The sequence below is a fragment of the Staurois parvus genome, unplaced genomic scaffold, assembly GCF_062004578.1.
Source record: "Staurois parvus isolate SC_StPar_1 unplaced genomic scaffold, SC_StPar_1.0 ptg000114l, whole genome shotgun sequence".
NCBI lineage: Eukaryota > Metazoa > Chordata > Amphibia > Anura > Ranidae > Staurois > Staurois parvus.
The window spans coordinates 6,142,536-6,163,649 of record NW_028317910.1 but is presented as its reverse complement, the minus strand read 5'-3'; the positions used below and the strand labels follow the sequence as shown (position 1 = coordinate 6,163,649).

The 21,114-nt window shown below is 42.5% G+C and overlaps 1 protein-coding gene across 15 annotated transcripts in view; it reads right to left on the bottom strand.

Annotated features, from left to right (window-relative positions):
- The window catches only part of ERC1 (ELKS/RAB6-interacting/CAST family member 1), a 352,762-nt gene that overhangs the window by 133,427 nt on the left and 198,221 nt on the right, over nt 1–21,114 (bottom strand). For 9 of the 15 annotated variants that reach the window (XM_089671795.1, XM_089671801.1, XM_089671797.1 and 6 more), the window contains one exon: nt 17,137–17,148. The exons of the other annotated variants lie outside the window; for them this stretch is intronic. In XM_089671795.1, the coding sequence (XP_089527921.1) occupies nt 17,137–17,148 (12 nt within the window). The remainder of the gene's footprint in view (nt 1–17,136; nt 17,149–21,114) is intronic. 15 annotated transcript variants of the gene reach the window in all.

The following is a 21,114-nucleotide window of genomic DNA, read 5'->3' as shown; positions in this document are numbered from 1 at the left end:
GAAAACTGCAGTGGTTCATCTGTCACCTGGTTCTCATGAACACAAAAGCTTTGCTGATGGGTCTTGGAATCATCCAGGGAAGCCGAGCCCATTCACACAGACAATGGCCATCAGAGCATTCACAGCCTGGACAATTGCATTAACACACTGACTCGGTGCCTTTTTTGTGCAGGTAAGCCTGAACTCAGCACTAGCTGTCGGAAAGCCACGCTGACAAGGCAGACACTGGACTCCACTGCATTGATCCTAGAGAGTGCAGCTTGGTATATGGACCATTCAAGAGCACCTACTACACCCCACTGCCAAGTTCTAACTTAACAACATACAATCATTAGGTTAAAGTTTGCCTCCAGTTTTAGATAAAGTGGGGAAAGGTTTAGGGCTTGTTCACACCAGCAGTCGCAATGAATGCACAGATGTTCTTATGTGATGTGAGGAATCTTTGCTGATGAGCTGATGCCAGTGCATTGCACTGATTTGTTTTTTATGTTAGATCTGTATTAAATTATCACATGTGACATTTCATTCAGATCTATTGGTCGCAGCTCGGTACAATGCATTTGACTGCGTTGCACCAGGCTGCACTAAAAAAAAAAAAAGTACTATATTCAGTACTTTTTTCAGCGCACTCCAACAGAACATCTCATAGGGAACAAGAGCAGGCCCTTGCACTACATCATTGTTATGAGATCTAACAGATATTGTACAGTCTGATTGTTACATGTGTGGTGAGTCTAAGCTCATCTGTGGTTACAAGCAAAGAACATGAAGGGGGATAATTGGTTAAACTGAGTAATTACAGCTACTGTTTTAAAATCAACATTCTGCTTGTTTCAATAATTAAGAGCGCTAGCACACTGAGATATTATGAAACACTGCCTTCCAATCTGTCTCCAGACAGGTCCCCTTTTAAACCCAGGAGCAATGATTCGATAGAGGAATTAGCTGGTTGCGGTCATCACTGTGCCTCCCAGTGTGCGTTTTATCAGTTATTGAGGTTTGGGTGTCAACCAAAGAACATAAGTCCGAGCCAGGGAGAAACCACGAAGATAACAGACCGATTCAAGTATGACCAGGCCTGGCGGATGTTGTATTAATATCCTAACCATTGCCTCCCGGGAAAGGCGAGACATTATGGGGGTTTTACTCTCACACAATGAAACTATGGCAAACTTATGCCTGGTACACACTACAAGTTTTTTTTTTTCACTTAACCAGTGCGCTGAACGGAAAAAAAAAATTAGAGATCACTGTACTAACACAAGCAATGTTAGTAGAGTGATCTTTCCCACTGTGCTATTGTGTTCTTACAAGGGGACTTAAATTGCAGCAAAATGGACAAGCCTGCTGCATCATTTTTTCACTTTGATTTTTGGGGTGTCTTTGAATTCAGTCCTCTGTAGGTTGATTCCATCAATTGATGGGGCATGCTTATGTTCCGAACACATTACCCAATCCACATCAGTATAGATATCCAAGCATGATATTTTTCCCCATTGAGATCAGATATGTTTTCAAAGTGTTCCTTTAATTTTTTTGAGCAGTGTATAAGTAGAAAATCAAAAGAATAGAGTCTGTGTCCTGGATTCAGTTATCAACTTACAGACATGTTTATCAACAGCTGGCTAGGAAGCAACTGAAGAAATGTAGAAGAAAAAAAAAAAAAAGTAAATATAACATACCTTTTTATCTATTTTCTAATGCTAGACTCATAAGCATTAAAATAGTTAAAGTGGAGCTCCACCCAAAAGAGGAAGTTTGGCTTTAAGGACTGGTCCCCCAATCCATGTTAAGGATTGGCCCCTTTGGGGAGCAGGTATCCGAAATTGACAGGTACCCATTCCCACTTCCACTGTGACCACCTAAACCAGGGGTCCTCAAACTACGGCCCGCCGGCAGGGGCGTATTTGCCGCGAGGAAGGGACACTAAGTACAGGGGCGGGCAGGGGGCTGCTGTATCTTATCTGGCTCTGTGTTCCAGTCCCACGACGATCCAGTCCAGGAAGCGCTGCTCCTTCATTCACTCCAGCCACTCCCTCACCTGATGTTCGCGCTGCCGCTCAGCTCCGCCTCCTCACCGGTGATTGGGCGCCAGAACTGTAGCTCAGGAAAGGCACACAGGCGGCCAATCACCTGCGAGGAGGCGGAGCCGAGCGGCCCTACGAACATCGAGTGAGGGAGAGGCCGGAGTGAAGAAGGACAGCTGACAAGTGTGCCGTGCAGATGGTGCTGCTGCAACCAGGTATGCTGGCTACAGCAGCACCATGCTGGAACAGGGGTCAGCAAGTTAAGTGTCATTGGTGTCAGTGGGAGGAATAGTGCCCCATGATTGGTGTCACTGAGACTAATGATGGGGCATTATTCCTCCCACTGACACCAATGATGGAGTACTATTCCTCCCCCCACTGACACCAACGATGGTGCACTATTCCCCCCTCTCCCAATGACACCAACGATGGGGCACTATTTCCCCCCCCACTGACACCAACGATGGAACACTATTCCACCCCCCACTGACACCAATGATGGGGTACTATTCCTCCCACTGACACCAATGTTGGGACACTATCCCCTCCACTGACACCAATGACGGGCACTATTCCCCCCACAGACACCAATGACGTACTATTCCTCCCACTGACACCAAAGATGGGGCACTATTTTTCCCACTGACACCAATGATGGGAAACTATTCCTCCCACTGACACCAATGATGGGACACTATTCCTCCCACTGACACCAATGTTGGGACACTATCCCCTTCCCCCACTGACACCAATGACGGGGCACTATTCCCCCCCCCCCACACTGACACCAACGATGGGGCACTACTCCTCCCCCCACTGACACCAACAATGGGGCACTATTCCTCCCCCCACTGACACTAATGATGGGGCACTATTCCTCCCACTGACACCAATGAAGGGGCACTATTCCTCCCACTGACACCAATGATGGGGCACGATTCTTCCCACTGACACCAATGATGGGGCACGTTTCTTCCCACTGACACCAATGATGGGGCACTATTCCTCCCACTGACACCAATGATGGGGCGCTATTCCTCCCACTGACACCAATGATGGGGCACTATTCCTCCCACTGACACCAATGATGGGGCCCTATTTCGCTCCATAAGACACACTTGGGGGGAAATGTCTGTGTGTCTTATGGAGCGGCCAGCGCAGTATTCCCGCCGCCGTTGTATGTCCGCAGTCTCTGGTTATCTCCTGTACTGTGTTCGCAGTCTCTGGTCATCTCCTCTACTGTGTCCGCATTTGTTCATAGTTTTTTTTTTTTAAAACTATAGTCTGGCCCTTTAATGGTCTGAGGGACAGTGAACTGGCCCCCTGTTTAAAAGTTTGAGGATTCCTTACCTAAACGATCGGAAGCAGAAGCTGCCCTCCCCCTCTCGTAGTTTTTTTAAAACTATAGTCTGGCCCTCCAATGGTCTGAGGGACAGTGAACTGGCCCCCTGTTTAAAAGTTTGAGGACCCCTTACCTAAACGATCGGAAGCAGAAGCTGCCCTCCCCCTCTCGTAGTCGTCTGGGCCGTGATGGTCCCAGAAGACTATGGGACCATTCAAAAGGCGCAGTGCTACTCGCACATGCACAGTGAGCACTCCTCTGTGAAGCTGCAAGCTGTCACAGCCGGGTGCCGACACTGAAGATGGTGGTGCTGGGAACACAGGGCGGCTGGTGAAACAACGCAGGATCGAGGGACAGGTAACTGTCCATTTTTAAAAGTCAGCAGCTACAGTTTTGTAGCTGCTGACTTTTTTTTATTTTCACTGGAACTCTGCTTTAATGTTGAGAAAGTTTAGTTCCACTTTGATAACTCATGCAATTGATTATTTATTTTTTTGTAAGGTGCAAGCAGTGTAAGGCTGCTGTCACACTGGTCCATTTTTCTTCTGCTTTTGAATTAGAAAAAAAAAAAAAGCTGAAGAAAAACATGTGACCATGTAATTCTATGGAACTCTTCACACTGATCGGTTGTGGGTCTGTTGCGGTTTTTAAAATCATGCTTGCATTTTTGGTGCAGGTCTGGTGCAGTAAAAAATAACAAACCAAAAACGCACCTGTGTTACGTTTTTTAGTGTGGTTTTTGAGTCACATGTTCTGTAAAAAAAATGCAACACAATTGTGGTAAATACACAGCAAAAACGCATATGCTTTTCTGGTATGGATCAGTGTGAAAGTATCTGAATTTGACTTGGAATCAGCCTCTTGCAGCCCCTGTACAGTAGAACTCAGACTAGGAATAGGAAATACAGCACAAGAAGGACTGGCTGTAAGAGCCATGTCAGGAGCATAGGGATAAGATGAGAGAGCAGAGTGATAGAAAGATGAACTGATCAGTCAGCTTCGTCTATATATCTCATATCATACAATGTCATCTCAGAGGATATGCTTCCTAGTGCCTTGGCTCACAATAACAATTATAACCTGGGCAATCAGGCATCAGCCTCTCAATAAAACAGGTTGATGTTTTTGTGCCAGGATGTTGACTACAGTCCCTTCTTATGTGATTCTGTCTTGTGAAACATCCTAAGAATTTCATAAGGTGATAAGGGAACACAGGGTTGATTTACTAAAACTGGAGAGTGCAAAATCTGGTGAAACTGTGCATATTAGCCAATCAGCTTCAAACTTCAGCTTGTTCAATTAAACTTGGATTAAAACAATATATATGGAAAAAAAATTGGTTTTTATGCAGAGCTGCACCAGATTTTGCACTCTCCAGTTTCAGTAAATCAACCTCAGTACAGTATCCTGTATTTCATAAGCCATATAAAAAGAATCAGCCCCTCAGCCGATATGACGGATCCCCAAACTGAGTTTACATACAAAATTAACTTGTGTATTAATGCCTTATGTTTTGTCACTTAATTAGAAACAAGGAGGCCCAAGTCAACCTGTGGGCAAAGCACAAATGTTTTTGGTTATCCAGGGATGTCATCTACTCATAGCCATTGTTTGTGCTAGTCACTGTCACCTGACTCCAGCACTGAGGCTCTCCAAGGCGTCTGATTTCTCTGACCCTTGATGACCTAAAGCAATTAACGGTTTTAACACAGTAGCAGCTTTAACTGTCTTACAAGGGGATAATAGAAGTATGTACACAAACTGACCACACCAAGACACACAGGGACGCCAGTCCGGATGCAGGTAATGCCCTCTAATTCCGGGAGTCCGGGGGGCGGGGGGTGTCACTTACTAAAAGCAAAGATGTGACTGTTTGGAATGTTTTATCACTGCTACACCTGGGGGAGCACTGGGGTCATCAATGAATTTTGCTTACCAGGAATGTCACAGTAATCCCCAAAATGCAGGGTAAACAAAATCACTTCCATCACATGGGCTTTAGAACACGTGAACCTACACCAGGAGGATTTTTTTTGTACAAGATTCCAAAAAAACAAAGATGATATAGTAAAAAAGTTTACACCCACAGTGCAAAATGTAACACCCTTAGGTCCTAAATATATCAAAACGGACCTCTCAACCAATGTTATAATAGGTGAAAGGTTAATTTCACCTTTTGTTTTTGCAGAAAAAAAATGTGCATTCATTATTTTTTCCACAGGAGTCTGCAAATCATTACACCCGCAATCAGTGGATCATGGGTGCAGTATCAGGCTCCTGCAGACAATTACTCCAGTTCTTTGCCTGTACCTCTGTATGGGCTTTTAGTTATTGAATTGGAGCAAGTGTCAATAATCTACAAATGCGCAGTGGCTGACAGGACTTGAAGATTATTCATTCACAGATCTCATCAATTTGAAATGTGACAGTGGCTGCAGGGAGAACCTCTGCATGCTGTCACAGGGAGGGGGCTCTCGGGGTGGGTGCTTAGGAAACCATTGTGGGGGTGTATCATGTAACATGTCCCTAAAGACTAACTTTAAAGGGCATGGAAACCTAACAACAAACTTCCCTTGATTGCTTTCTTTTGGTCTGTGTAATACATGGATCAACTTCACAGCTGATCTGGTACTTGTGATTCCACAGATCAGCAGCTACATATAAGGCTGTTCTGTCAGAGGCAGTTGCATAAAAATGTAAATCTGTTTTGTCATTTGAATTTCTTACCTCCTTGCTGCACAAAACTGGAAACTATAAACTTCACTGCATCTTACCTGCTGAATAATATAGCTTGCTACATTGCCACTTTCTATCCAGCCTCCCAAGCTACCTCTCTGTTTAAACTGCGCTCAGACTGCCATCTGGTGCCTGAGCAACAGGTTGTGTTCCTAGCTGCAGGCCCCTGTTCTAGTGTATGAATGACCCCAAATTTGAGTTCCTTTGTCCCTGAGCATTCCTGTTACCCCATTGCCCCCAGCAATCCCTGCATCTCAGTGCCTTTCTGTTATTTTCTTATTGTTGTAACCCTCAACCCCTGTGTTCCTAGCATCTCAATACTCCTGTTGACTTCTGTATACTCCTGTTACCCCAATGTCTCCAGTAACCCCTGCACTTGGTGATGCTGGCATCCCCTGTGTCTTCAAGTCCAGTGTCCCTGAGTTCTGGTGCTCCCATGTTCCTGTCTCTTCAGTTATCTACCTTAGTCCTGTATATGACTGCTCTTGTCTATTGCCTGCCCTGGAAGCCCATCATCACTTAAAGCGGAACTACACTGTATCTGAGGACCAAAAATGCTATTTAATTCATTTTTAATATTCAAAACACACTCACTCACCTATTCATGTCTCCATGCTTTATTTTGCTGAGAAATCACTTTGTAAAACACCCCCTAGCATTTCTGCCTGTGGGCTTCTTGAGTAAAGGCAGATGATTCATGTAGCATTTACTTGCTTAGCTAATGCATGCATGCAGGAGGGTGTGCTTAGCTAAGAAATCCTTCCCTCCTGAAGACGCATGGTATGTATGACATAATTTGCGTAGGCCTGGGAACTAGGAAGTAACTGATGTAAATGTAAAAAAAAATATTAAAACAAGTAAATATGACATACTTTTCCTATCTATTTACTAATGCTAGCAGCAGAGGGATTAAAAATAGTCAATGCTGATTAGGAGAGTGAAGTTCTACTTTATGCTGGTGAATACCAGGCCACTCCATAGACTCTATGCCTTGGCCCTTTTTAGGGCATACAATCGTGCAGATGCCCCAGAGGGTACACAAACCCACCAGCTCTCAACAATACCCATGAAAGGGAGTTTTGTGTTATATCTGATTAATAAGGGCAAGAAAATACTTGTTGATCCCACCACAAATTTTGTAAGCTACTAATTTCCTTTGGGCTGAGTAGTATCTCAATCAGTGCTAGACCTTTTTCACATGAACTTACTTAAGCCAGTCATGCATAGACTGAAATTTGGCCCGTTCAGCTCGGACCTGTCTAATTTTAATCCATGTATGGGAACAGGCTGGTTGTACAGAAGTCAATCTACTCTTTGACTTCTGTACAACCAGCTTGTTGGCTATAGTCAGTAGAACTGATCAGTGTAGTCTGATGGCTGGTTAGTCCCCCCACTGTCAAAATATAATAGTTCAGAGGGAGTGATTCCCCCAACTTAGCTATGTATATGACCACACTTGTCTATTGCCTTCCCTGAAAAGCCCATCACCACTTAGGGAGTATGCTGGGGACTTCCAGGTGGCTCCATAGGCTCTACACCTTAGCTCTTTTTAAGTGCTCACACCTCTAGCAATCGTATAGATGCCCCAGAGGGTTCACAAACCTACTAGCTCATAACAATACCCATAAAAGGGAGTTTTTGTGATATCTGATTTACAAGGGAAAGAACATAGCTGTTGATTCTGCCACAAATCTTGCGATCTACTAATTTCCTTTGGGCTGAGCATTGTCATCTCAAGCAGTGTTAGACCTCGTCCACACACAGACGTACTTAAGCCAACCATACTTGGTGTGATCAGATGCTTTAAGGGCAGAGGAGAGATCTAACAGACCCCAGATTTCTCAGAAAAGAGTACAGTGGGGCAAAAATGTATTTAGTCAGCCACGTAGTGTGTTACTGATGGTAGCCTTTGTTACGTTGGTCCCAGCTCTCTGCAGGTCATTCACTAGGTCCCCCCGTGTGGTCCTGGGATTTTTGCTCACCGTTCTTGTGATCATTTTGACCCCATGGGGTGAGAACTTGAGTAGAGCCCCAGATCGAGGGAGATTATCAGTGGTATTGTATGTCTTCCATTTTCTAATTATTGCTCCCACAGTTGATTTGTTCACACCAAGCTGCTTGCCTATTGCAGATTCAGTCTTCCCAGCCTGGTGCAGGTCTACAATTTTTTTTCTGGTGTCCTTCGTCAGCTCTTTCGTCTTCACCATAGTGGAGTTTGGAGTGTGACTGTTTGAGGTTGTGGACAGGTGTCTTTTATACTGATAACAAGTTCAAACAGGTGCCATTGATACAGGTAATGAGTGCAGGACAGAGGAGCCTCTTAAAGAAGAAGGTACAGGTCTGTGAGAGCCAGAAATCTTGCTTGTTTGTAGGTGACCAAATACTTATTTTCCAACATAATTTGCAAATAAATTATTTCCAAATCAGCCAATGTGATTGGATTTTTTTTCTCATTTTGTCTCTCATAGTTGAGGTCTACCTATGATGCCAATTACAGGCCTCTCTCAACTTTTTAAGTGGGAGAACTTGCACAATTGGTGGGTGACTAAATACTTTTTTGCCCCACTGTACATGTCACTGCCTATTGCTATCACAGGGGATATTTACATTCCCTGTGAAAACACTAAAAGTGATCAAAGTAAAAAAAAATGAAAGGGACAGTCTAAAATAAGAAAAAGCAAAATAAATAAAACAAAATAAGACTTGGTCTTCAAGTGATTAGAAAAGTGGATGGTGTGTGGCATATTTTTCTAATGTTGGCCCTGAAATGCCAGGATAGTAGAAGCACCACCCAAATTTTGAAGATCTCATTTGTTGCCACAGGTTTTTGGAAAAAACTGAAATCTGCTAAATATTTACCATGCCTCTTATCAAATTCCTTGGGGTTTCTACTTTCCAAAAAGGGGTCGGGGGTTGTAATATCCTGGCATGATAGGACCTCCAAAACTGTGATAGGTAGTGAGGAAGTGACATGAGGAAATATGCCCTTTGAAAGCCTGAAGGTGTTCATTGGATTTTGGAGGCCTGTATGTGGCTAGGATCCCAAAAAGTCTCTCACATGTGGTATCCTTGTACTCGGGAGAAGTAGCAGAATGTGTTTTGGGGTGTTATTCTACATATACCCTTGGCATGTGTGAGCAATATATCATTTGACAACTTTGTTTAAAAAAAAATAAAACATTCTGCTATTTTCTAAAAAATTTGTGGCAAAAAATAAAATACTTCATGGACTCAACATGCCTCTCAGAAAACTCCTTGTGGTGTCTACTTCCCAAAAAGGGGCCATTTGGGGGTGTAAATTTGAGTTTATTGGATATTTTTTATAACAGAAAGTAGAAAATATTGTTTTCTTTTTAATATATATATATAAAAAAATTTTTTAGTTTATATCACAAAAAAAACCCAGTGGTGATCAAATACCACCAATAGAAAGCTTTATTTGTATGAAAAAAAGGACATACATTTTGCTTGGGTGCAGCACTGCATGACTACGCAATTACCAGTTGAAATAGCGCAGTGCCGAACAGCAAATGGCCTGGTCAGGAAGGGGGGAAAACCTTCCGAGGCTGAAGTGGTTAAAATAAAATTTTAGACCCCCACCCAAATGAGTTTGTTATATGCACTACAGCCCAGCAGCTTCCATCTGCCTCCTGACGCACCATGATCACTGCAAACAGTGTTAATCCCCTTGAGATTTTGCACTTTTAGTGAGTATGCTCACCCTCTATACATCAGCTTTATGTAATACAAGGCCCCTAGAACTGGAAAGCCAAGATGTTATAAACCTATGAGCAACTACCAATGACTAACACTGAGACTATGTGATAACGGAGTTTGCTACCATATTACAAGTGCAACAATCCCTTGCTTATTCCTTTCTCTCTAAAGGGCCTTTAACCCTATATTGTATGCAGTGTGAGAAACACGCACAGAATGTGGGTTTCCTTTACCGCGTTCTGGTGTGAACTGGCCTGCAGATTCTAAAGATACTTTGTCTAATCTACCTAGAAATGGTGATGAGAGAAGCGCGAAGCCCTCAGCAGGAACCCTCAAGTGGTACAAAAATGGAATCAAAATGCCTCAAAGAGGCAGTAGCTGAGAGGTAAACTCTCACAGTACATACCCCATCTAGACAGTGGAAGGAAATTTATTTTGGATGTTTTAAAGCAGAACATAAAGGAGATCAATGCCCTAGTTAAGGTAAAAAAAAAACACTTGTCCTTGTAAGACTTGACAAATGGATCCTTACAGGACAAGGCCATTACCTCAGTAACCCACCACGCAGAAGAAAGGTCACCTTACATGTAAGGTCAAAACAAGAGAATATCCCTCATACAGGTGAAACTCGAAAAATTTGAATATTGTTCAAAAGTTCATTTATTTCAGTAATGCAACTTAAAAGATGAAACTAATATATGAGATAGACTCATTACATGCAAAGCAAGATAGTTGAAGCCGTGATTTGTCATAATTAGGCTTGAACTATCTTGCTTTGCATGTAATGAGTCTATCACATATATTAGTTTCACCTTTTAAGTTGCATTACTGAAATAAATGAACTTTTGCACGATATTCTAATATTTTGAGTTTCACCTGTATGTTCAAAAGGTGGCTTCTGAAGAGCCAAGAGAACCAGAATAAAGCTAAAACTAAGCTAAAAACAGAATAAATCCCTACAGCTTTAGTTACATCACCTACCTGTAACTGAATATATCCCACATTGTGCAGGCAGCTATATCCTGAATAAAATCTTCACTGTAGGGTTTTCTTGTCCTCTTCCTGTCTCTGAACTTCCAGTGCTGCAATGGTTAACAGCTTTGGGTCTTTAAGCAGAACATGTCACAAAGGAACACAGAGCACTGAAGCTAAGATTGGGGGTGGTTGGTGTGGGGTGCTACAACCTGAGCAAAGGCCTTAATAACGAACTGAGAGGTAAAAGGTTTCTTGACTAGAGCGACTAATGCAAAGATTTGCTCTTTGATGGTACTCAGGACCAGATGCTGATCCAGGCCAAGCTGAAAAAAAAAGACAATACATCCCATGGATTACATTCTAGGATGAAAGTTCCTTGACTCACACCAACCAAAATATGACCGTAGACTTTGCGAGACGTTAATTTCCTAGCCTTCAAAAGGATAGGGATGGCGGACTCCGATAGGTCCCTGTCTCTCTGGACCATGGCTTCAACATCCATGACGTTAAGGTCAGCAACCAAGAAGCAGGATAGAACACTGCTTCATGGAACAGAAGACCTAGACAATCTGGAAGGGTAATACATCCTATTCGGCCAATTCTGTGCAATAAGAATCACAGGAATGTCCTCCAATTTGCAGAAAAATGTAGATCAGCTTGAACTGATCCCACTGCGTCACCAAAGCATGAATTTTTGAATGCTTGAAGTTCCCTGAAGCTGGTAACAAAGTTGTCTAACTTGTTGTTAAATTGGTATGAACAGAGGATCCACATCTGGCACCACATCCCCCCCCACACCTGTGAAAAACGGCTAGAAACACCCCTGTTCCCCTGGATCTAGACACTGATGTCTAAGAAAGTCCACCTGCCAATTCTGTATACCAAAGATGTGAATGTCAGAGTGAGAATCAAGTCAGCTTCTTTTATGTGTGTCCTGGACCTGTGAACCACTCTAAAGCTAATTTAATGTATTGCAATGCATGTGTCAAGGGGAACACCAACAGCAGGATCTCACGCATGCCAGCAACATTACAGGCTGGCCCTGCTTCATACATCCAGCAGAGTCTGCGTACAGTTCCTCATGGCTCTGCCAAGGAGTCAACCTATCTGGAAGTAGGAGTGGTTATGGTGCAGCAGGAATCGATGTACAGTAAGAATAATGTTGGTGGAATAATCATAAGAGAGAGATAGAGAGAAACCTCCGTAGGAAGAATGTAGGCTTCTCTTATCAGAGAGAAGAGGTCCATCACCTAAAGACAGCAGCAGAAAACTGAGATTAGCTGGGAGTGGAGTATTATACAAGGGGATGTTCCTGCAGCTTTCTTTTGTCCAAGCATCTGAAGGTAACTGCATATAATCCAGTCATATTGATTAAAGAGCTTGTGTCTCATACTGTATAATTAAGAAATCTGCTCTACCTGCCCCCTCTGCCTGACATGAAATATTATAAGCACACATTACAAATTATCATCTATCGTTTTGGTGCCCAACAAACAGCCCACGGGTTGCATGTGGTCCGCTGGCCCTCAGTGCGTCCCACGGGCTGTTGGGCACCAGTCAGACTGCACAGTGGCAGCAGGATGCCGAGCTCTGGAACACTCTGTGTTACAACATTGGCAGAGAGAGAGAGACTGTACCATGGGCTATCTCCACCCACAGTTCAAATAAGGTCCTGGCCTGGGTGGAGAAAATGGCGCAGGAGTGTGAGATGGGTACATGGTTAACAATGGGAGAGGATATTGGGGGGAGGGGTTTAAATTTCACTGACATGACCACGAATACAGGGAGTGGGGGGTTGTGAGTTTAATTCACACTACCATTAACTACTATTGTTGTAGGGTTAAATTTAACTGCCATAACCACATATTGGGGGGCTTAGGTTTCACTGCCACTGACCACCAATACAGGGGTGTTAAATTTTACTGCCAGGGACCACCAGTGCTGGGGGCTATTATTGCATTCACTCATACCAGTGCTGAGGGTTATTAATGTGTCCACTGATACCAATTCTGGAGGTTATTGCTGCATCCACTGAACCCATGCTGGAGGTTATTATTATCTTGACTGATAACAGTGCTAGGGACTATTACTGCACCCACTGACAATAATGCTGGGGGCTATAACTGCTTCCACTGACACCAATGCTGGGGGTTAGTATTGCAGGATATGCAGCAACATGGTGTAGAGTAGCGCAAAGAGCGACAGTCATACATACTGAGTTTGCACATAAACTGTACAGAGGGTTAAGATAAAACGTCCTCTGGTGTCTACACTTCCATCCTCTGAAATCAATTACACAAAGGCAGTTCTGAGGTTACGGCACCTTTAAAAATCTATCAAACTATAATCCATTGCCAAAGTTTTTAGAAGTTTGTTAGAAGTTGTCAGCAGAGACTTTCCCAGGTTAGATTAGACCCCATGAGACAGCGTAATGTCCTGCTGCTTGAAAAGTCCAAGAGGACAATTTCCTAGCCACATGAAATGGGTAGAGCTGAGAACTCATGAGGAAAGGAACGTTTGAACAATTACCTTTGCAAGTACCTATCAGAAATTGAAAGTTTACGTCTGAGTGGAATAGCTAGTCTTAGTTAAAACATATGCAACTTGACTTGTTCTGTAATGTTAAAGGTGTTTCTTGCCTTATCCAAGTCACTTCTTCAGTTCCAGTGAATGTCAGGAAGATACCCCACACATTTATATCCACAGAGGTAGTACAGACACCTTAATCCAATCACCATGGACTGTGTCAAGCCAAAAAGTTGTTGAACCACTCTGTTTTAGTTACATAATTCCATCATGGTGTTTCCACATGTGTTAATCATTTTGAGTCTCATGAGCTGAGGTTGTGAGTTGTCAGATTGCCAGGGTAGAGATATTTTAAAATGGTGGATTGTTGTTCCAGTTTGCTGTAAATGGACACTTGAGAATGAGAGGGGTGAAAGGTTTCAAAAAATTGCACACCTCCCATCCAGTTATTAGTCAATCAACATCTGCCTTTACACATTCCATCATTATTGGTGTCGGGGATATTTGTACGGATTTACAGTGGGGCAAATAATTATTTAATCCCCTGCAGATTTTTTAAGTTTGCCCACTTGCAAAGAAATGAAGGGTCTACAATTTTTTATCATAGATATATTTTAAATAATAGAGACAAAATATCAACCAAAAATCCAGAAAAAACACAATACAAATGTTATAAATTGAGTTGCAGTTCAGCGAGTAAAATAAGTATTTGATCCTCAAGCAAAACATAACTTAGTATTTGGTGGAGAAACCCTTGCTGGCAAACACAGAGGTAAGCCGTTTCTTGTAGTTGGTTACCAGATTTGCACACATCTCGGGAGGGATTTTGGCCCACTTTTGTTTTCAGATCTTCTCTAAATCCTTAAGGTTTCTTGGCTGTTGCTTCGCAACTCAAAGTTTCAGCTCCCTCCATAAATTTTCTAGAGGATTAAGGTCTGAGAACTGGCTACGCAACTCCATGATCTTAATGTCCTTCTTCTTGAGCCACTCCTTTGTTGCCTTGGCGGTATGTTTTGGGTCATTGTCATGCTGGAAGACCCATCCACGACCCATCTTCAGTGTTCTGGCTGAGGGAAGAAGGTTCTTATCCATGATTTTACAATACATGGCCCTGTCCATTGGCCCAGCAGTGCAGCAAAATTGGCCCAGAATTTTAGCAGAGAAACAGCCACAAAGCTAATGTTTCCACCTCCATGCTTGACTTTAGGGATGGTGTTCTGAGGGTCATAGTCAGCATTTTTCCCTCTGCAAACACGGTGAGTCGAGTTAATGCCTAATTTTTCTCTGAATCATTTAGATGTTCACTGACAAACTTCAGACAGGCATGTACATGTGCCTTCTTGAGGAGGGGGACCTTTCGGGCGCTGCAGGATTTCATTCCATGGTGGTGTATTGTGTTACCAATGCTTGTTTGGTGACTGTGGTCCCAACTGCCTTGAGATCATTCACAATCTACTATCATGTAGTTCTGGGATGATCGCTCACTTTTTTCATGATCATCCTTACCTCACGAGGCAAAATCTTGCATGGAGCTCCAGACCGAGGGCAATTGATGGATATTTTGTATTTCTTCCATTTGTGAATAATCACTGTCAACAGTTGTCTCCTTCTCACCAAGCTTCTTACTGATGGTCTTCTAGCCCATTCCAGCCTTGTGCAGGTATACAATCACTCCAGTTCTTTGACAGCTCTTTGGTGTTGCCCATGGTGGTGAGGTTTGAATGGAAAAAAGAGATTATGTGGGCAGGTGTCTTTTATACAAAGAACGAGTTGTCGTTAGGAGCACCTTCCTAAATTGGCAGGACTAATCTATGTACATGAGCACATATCCAGTCTGTTGGTTGGTAAGGGATCAAAAACTTATTTTACTCACTGAACTGCAACTCAATTTATAACATTTGTATCATGTGTTGATATTCTGTCTCTATCATTAAAAATACACCTATAATAAAAATTATAGACCCTTCATTTCTTTGTAAGTGGGCAAACTTAAAAAATCTGCAGGGGATCAAATAATTATTTTCCCGACTTTAAATGCTAGGGTATGTACCTGACCCTCATTAGAACCAAAAAAGTGGCTTGGAGTAGGGTATGAAACATTTTAAACAGTACAAAACAAGCCCAGTTGAATGTTGGTAACTACTACTAGCTATACTATGACCTGGATAAATGAGAACCTTCACAGACAATTTTTGGGAGAAATTACTCTTTAATTGCAATTGGGACACTTTTTTTTTTTCATCTTCTTTCCACAACACATTTCCGACTCCAACTAGCAAATGCCAGTTTCAACAGCCAAGTAGGGAAAGCAGCAGGGCACAAAAGAGTATGTTACTATAGGTAAAAGTAATAAACCATCTATGGAGGAAAAAAAGCAGATATTTATATTCATAAGAAAGAGCAAAAATATAAAGCACAAGAAGGCCTCGTGTACACGTCCGTACAGGGGCAAAATAGTGTGCAGAGCTTGCATGATGGCGTTTCTGGGACCTACTACCATGTACAGCCACCTATTGAGATGCATTAGAAGAGTTGACTGTACAGAGTCGTGCACTGAGAGTTGCATAAAGGACCTGCAAGCACAATGACCTGTACTCCAAACACACACTATTTGATTTTGGGGCATACATCGTTGCACATATGGCTGCTTAACGTAACCCCTTGTGAACTACAGCACACAGCTGCTCCTACTAATGTGCCCTAATGAGCAGCTGTACATGGTGGCAGTGGGTCCTGGGAATGTCATTACAAAGTACGGCTGTGTGCATGAAGCTGAAATCTAGTATTAAATAATGCAAATAATAGATAGCTTTCTTATGTTGTTGATATACCTCTCAATAAATCTTTCAAGCGAAGCAGAAAATCTAGATGCCAAAATCAATTTTTCTTTTTGTGACAGCTGTATTCTGTCTTTGCCTTCTAAAGATTATGTAATTCCAGCAATGAGTCCCTTAAATTGATACCAAAGCTAAAACATTTTTTACCTTCATGCATTCCTACACACGAAAAAGAGGGAAAGCCAAGATCGCTGCCAAGGGCTCCGAGAAGAGGAGGATCGGGGCCGCTTTGTGCAAGACCACTGCACAGAGCAGGTGAGTATAACATGTTTGTTATTTTAATTAAAAAAAATAGACTTTAGTAACACTTTAACATTGTTTCAGTGTCAAGTGTGAACATGCTTAATGACAGTTAGTGAAAAGCTGAGCAGAACTAGGGAGGGATAAGTAGGGAACAAAAGCATGGTCACTTTTAGGGCCTATTCAGAGTAGAATGCGGTGTGAGAAACCCGTGTTCCATGCATGTTTCCTGCACCGCATTCAAAGCGTACTTCAGTTGCAATCTGCAGTGCGTGTTAATAATAAGTTATTGATACTCCAAATTCAGGTCGCAAATGGTACAACAACTTTACTTTTGGAGTGATTTCAGCGATTTCAAACCATTTAAAATGAATGGGTTGAAATCACACCACACCGATCTGCATGTGAATCACACAGGAACGCACAGCATGTCCCTGTGTGAATCCCAGTGTGAACCAGCCCATATTATACACCAAAATAAAAAAATGTTGTTGGGAAAACCTGTCATTGGTCAATTCAAAAGGGGAGTATCCTAACTGTGACTCATTTTTTTATTTATTTTAGTGAAATGTACATTGAATTTTATTTTACCAGAAAGTCTACTGGAAAGTGGAATTGAATTCTAATACTAAGCTTCCATCAATGAGATGGTTCATGATTTCTGTCACAAACCAGAGATTGCTTTTGACAAAGGACCAATCAAAGTTCAGACTTGAAATGTACCAGATCCACTCACCGTGACGTCATGCTGTGCCAAGCCATGTGTCCAGAAAAAAAGAAAAGCAAGAGAGAGAGTTAGAGAAATAGAGTTAGTGAACGTGGAGAAAGGTCATTAATAACAAGCTAGACATGCAGAGGAAAAAAAGAGGAAGATAGCATACCACTCATTACAAAACTTCATTGTCAAGGTGCCTGCCAAAGGGATGGCTGTGTTGAATTGTGAAACAATGGTCAGACTCGTTTGTCTATAGGTTACTTTTAAAAGCAGAATTCCAGGCAAAGAGAGAAATACACAGATGAAATGCATGCATGGAAACGGTCTTACCCGACAAAATGTTTTTGGGTTTGTCCACCCAGTCTTGACATTTAGACACCCAGTTAAGCATTACAGTTTGGTCAACAACCGACCCACAATAAGGAGTGGCAGCACATTGATGAGGTAAGCATGTTCAGGAATGGAGACAGTGCAGTAAAATGCAACTAGAAAGGCTCAAAATAGTTCCTTCTTGCTGTGTAGGTGATCAGATGAGGTTAAAGCCCAACTTTAAAATTGAGAAAAAGTCACTGAGGACCCCAGCATTGCGAGTCTTAAATGTTTTTTATGTCCGGAGGTTACAGTAAAAGGCTTTATTATGTACCATACTGCTGCTTTTGCTCGATCCAATATTTTCCTCATCTTCCTGCCATCACAATGCAATGCAGGACTATTAACCCCGTATTGTACTTACCCAAGTCCGATCTCAGCCCAGCACTGTGCACAAGAGCAGCGGTTCTCTTGGCCCTCTCCCTCCTCATAGGCTCAGGGACAGTCACAGCCAGTGAGGAGGAAGTGGAGGGCGGGGCTGAGCTGTACTCTCTGTGTCTATGAACACGGCTCGGGAATAATCCTGCACGAGTGCCCTCATAGCAAGAGGCTTGCTATGGTGGGCACTTATCGAGGGGAAAGGTTAGAGAAGCGCTGGCAGGGAACCTGAAAGGAGGAGGATAGGGGCTGCCCTGTGCAAAACCATTGCACAGTGCAGGTAAGTATGAAATGTTTGTTATTTTTAAAAAATTATAGGTTTACAATAACTTTAACCCTGTCTGTCCTGGACTGGCAGATTTGTATTATCATTTGTAACCTTGATTGAATACCATCTCTCCTAACAAAGGATTAAAGACCTCAAGACTTGCCTTCAGTTAGTTCCTCTAATTGCACTTTGAAATTATTCAGAATAGCCCTATCTATAAATCTGCTGCAGAATTTACAGACCTTTTGTCCCTTCTGTGAAAATGATGTGCTATGGCTACACTTAGACTGCAGTTGTTTCCTTGAGGCTAGATCGTATTTCTGCACTAGTCTTTTAGTGTGTTATGTATGATTATTATGTGACAAGTTTACGTTATTTGCTTTACTTAGGCTAGGTTGAACACTGGACATAAGGCAAGCCTAACTAGCCTTACGGTGCAGATTTACCAGTTATGCTGCCGAAGTTGAGAACCTCGGTTTGCTTTTATTTTTGTTCAGTTTTACTTTCTTAAGGCCTATTCCTACAACAGCTTATCATATTGGCCTGTTGTAACATTAACATGATGGATATATGGCTATTACAAGTAATGCTTTTGGCTATTGTCTACTACTATGTTCTTGTCAAATCCTATGTAACATGTGTGGCCTTAAATGAAGATGGAATTTAAAAAAAAACAACCGCTGCAAAGAAAAAAAATAGAAAGGTAAAAATGTTCTTTAAAATTATTTTTTGGATTGGCTGTATGAATGTGAAAACATAACAGACATACAATAGGGGTTTCTCAAATCTGATTGCAAAAGTGGAAATATACTTTAACTGCTTCAAAACTGGGCCAATTCTGACATTTCTCTCATACATGTAAATTTGTAGCTAGGTCCAAGGATACTCTAGGTGCTGGCCTTGGATGCCTTGATAATTCCCTCATTTCAGCCTAATCTATGCCTTCCCTTCAGTGTGAATTATTTCTCATCAACTCAGAAATATAGTCCAAGAGAGGAAAACTAATTGTCATTGCACCGACCTGTCCCAGAAGAACCTAGTACACAGATATACTCAAGACTTCTAGCAAACAACCCCTTGCCTCTTCCCAACAGGCCAGATCTGCTGTCTCAGAGCCCCTCTATTCCATCCTGCTTCAAGGTCCTTGGTTTTAACAGCATGGCTTCACTCTTTTGTAAGAACTTTTATTTTATCTGAAGATAAAATAATAAAGGAAAATAAAAAAACTTGTTAAGCTAAGGGTGATTTCTCCATGAAGGAGAAGAGTTCCATCGTCTTAGAACACAAAACTGAGGATTCACAGAGTGGGGTAGGGTTATAGGGTAGGTGCTCAGGGGGCGTGTCCTTGAAAACCTGCCAGTGTTAAATCAATCACCTGAAGATACAAGCCTAAAACCCAGGGTATATGAATACTTTGGCTGTGTCCTGTGCTGTATATTTAAACACAATACATTTTGATTTTCCTATAAATTTATCTTTGAGTACAGAACATGACACAAGGTGGGTGTTTATAGACCATGTATTACAAAATGCTACCTTTGAGATATTGGACACTGCCAAAAACCTTTCATAGGGCACCCCCTAGAGCGACCCCATATAACTCAGCCTACTTTGTGAGGCTCTTTTTTTTTTTTTGTTAGCAAGCAATAAGGAGTGATCAAGACAAAGAGGGAAGGGACTTGTGTCCTGTATTGTACTGTACTAAAAGTTAAGGAATTTACAGACAGTTCATAATTCCTATTATTTTAATTGCACAGTACAGGACACAGGATTGGTATTGAAAGACCATGAGATGTGCCCACGCAATAAAACTGAGGGGTGGGCAACAAAATAGTAACGTAGAACTACAAACAAGCCCACAGGAAACACGGGGGTCTCTTAAGAGCAGACAGCACCAGGTTGAGATTCAAGGTGACATGGGAGGTTTGATTGGAGGCATGATAACAGCAACTCCCTGTAGAAAAGTTCTGATAAAGGATCCTAAGGCAAGGGGTTTTGAGGAAAAATGTTGGATAAGGCAGACACCTGTCCCTTGAGGGTACTAGGGCCCAGAAGCTGGTCAAGAGCAGACTGAAGAAAGACCAAAAAAGAGTGATAGAGTATTACCAGAGGGTTAATCCATCTGTCCCTGCACTATAGGACCACCAAAGAAGGTCTTCCAAGTGCAAGGGTAAATGTTGAGAAAGTTTGCTTCCTTGCTTTGAGCAAAGTGGTAATTACAGAGTCAGAGGTACCTTTATCCTTTAGGACTTGGCAGCCATGCAGTTAAAGCCAGTGAATGAGAAGCAAAATAAAACAGGGACCTTGGGCCAGTAAGTCTGGTCTGTTTGGAAGAAGCCAAGGCTCATCTGTCAGAAGTTTGAGTATGTGTACCACGTTCTTCTGGGCTAAGTTGATGTGATGAAAATTACTGAGACCTTTTCCTCCTCTATCTATCGCAGCAGTTAAGGGAGGATCATCATCAAAAGGACGGCATAATCCAGTTGGACTTGACAGCATCTATGGCAAAGGTTAGACTATCCCTGGTCTTGGCTATAACTGTGTTCAGCTTGTTCAGGGAAAGAGGATGGACGCCGCTCATACCCATCCCAAGGAGTCCTGTGAAGACGCTGTGATTTGGATGTCCTCAGCCACCACTCTGGCCACGACCTTTGACACATTTCACCCTGCCCAAAGGGAGCTTGGTCATAGAGGCTGCCTGAGTGCTGAAACCCTTCCCCATGGTCTAGACATTGATAGCTTAGAAAATCCACCTGCCAACTGTACACTCCTGGAATAAGGACAGTTGAGGAAGCTGGAATGTAAGCTTTTGTCCCAGAGAGTATTAGAGTCCTCTCTTTCAGAGCTGCTAGGCTTCTGGTGTACCTTTTATGATTTATATAGACCAGCCTATTTCAACCAGGGTGCCCAGGTATCTCCAGAGGTGCCTTGGCAAAATGCCTAAAAATTGCCCAAAAATTGTATACAAGCCAGCAGGTGGATCA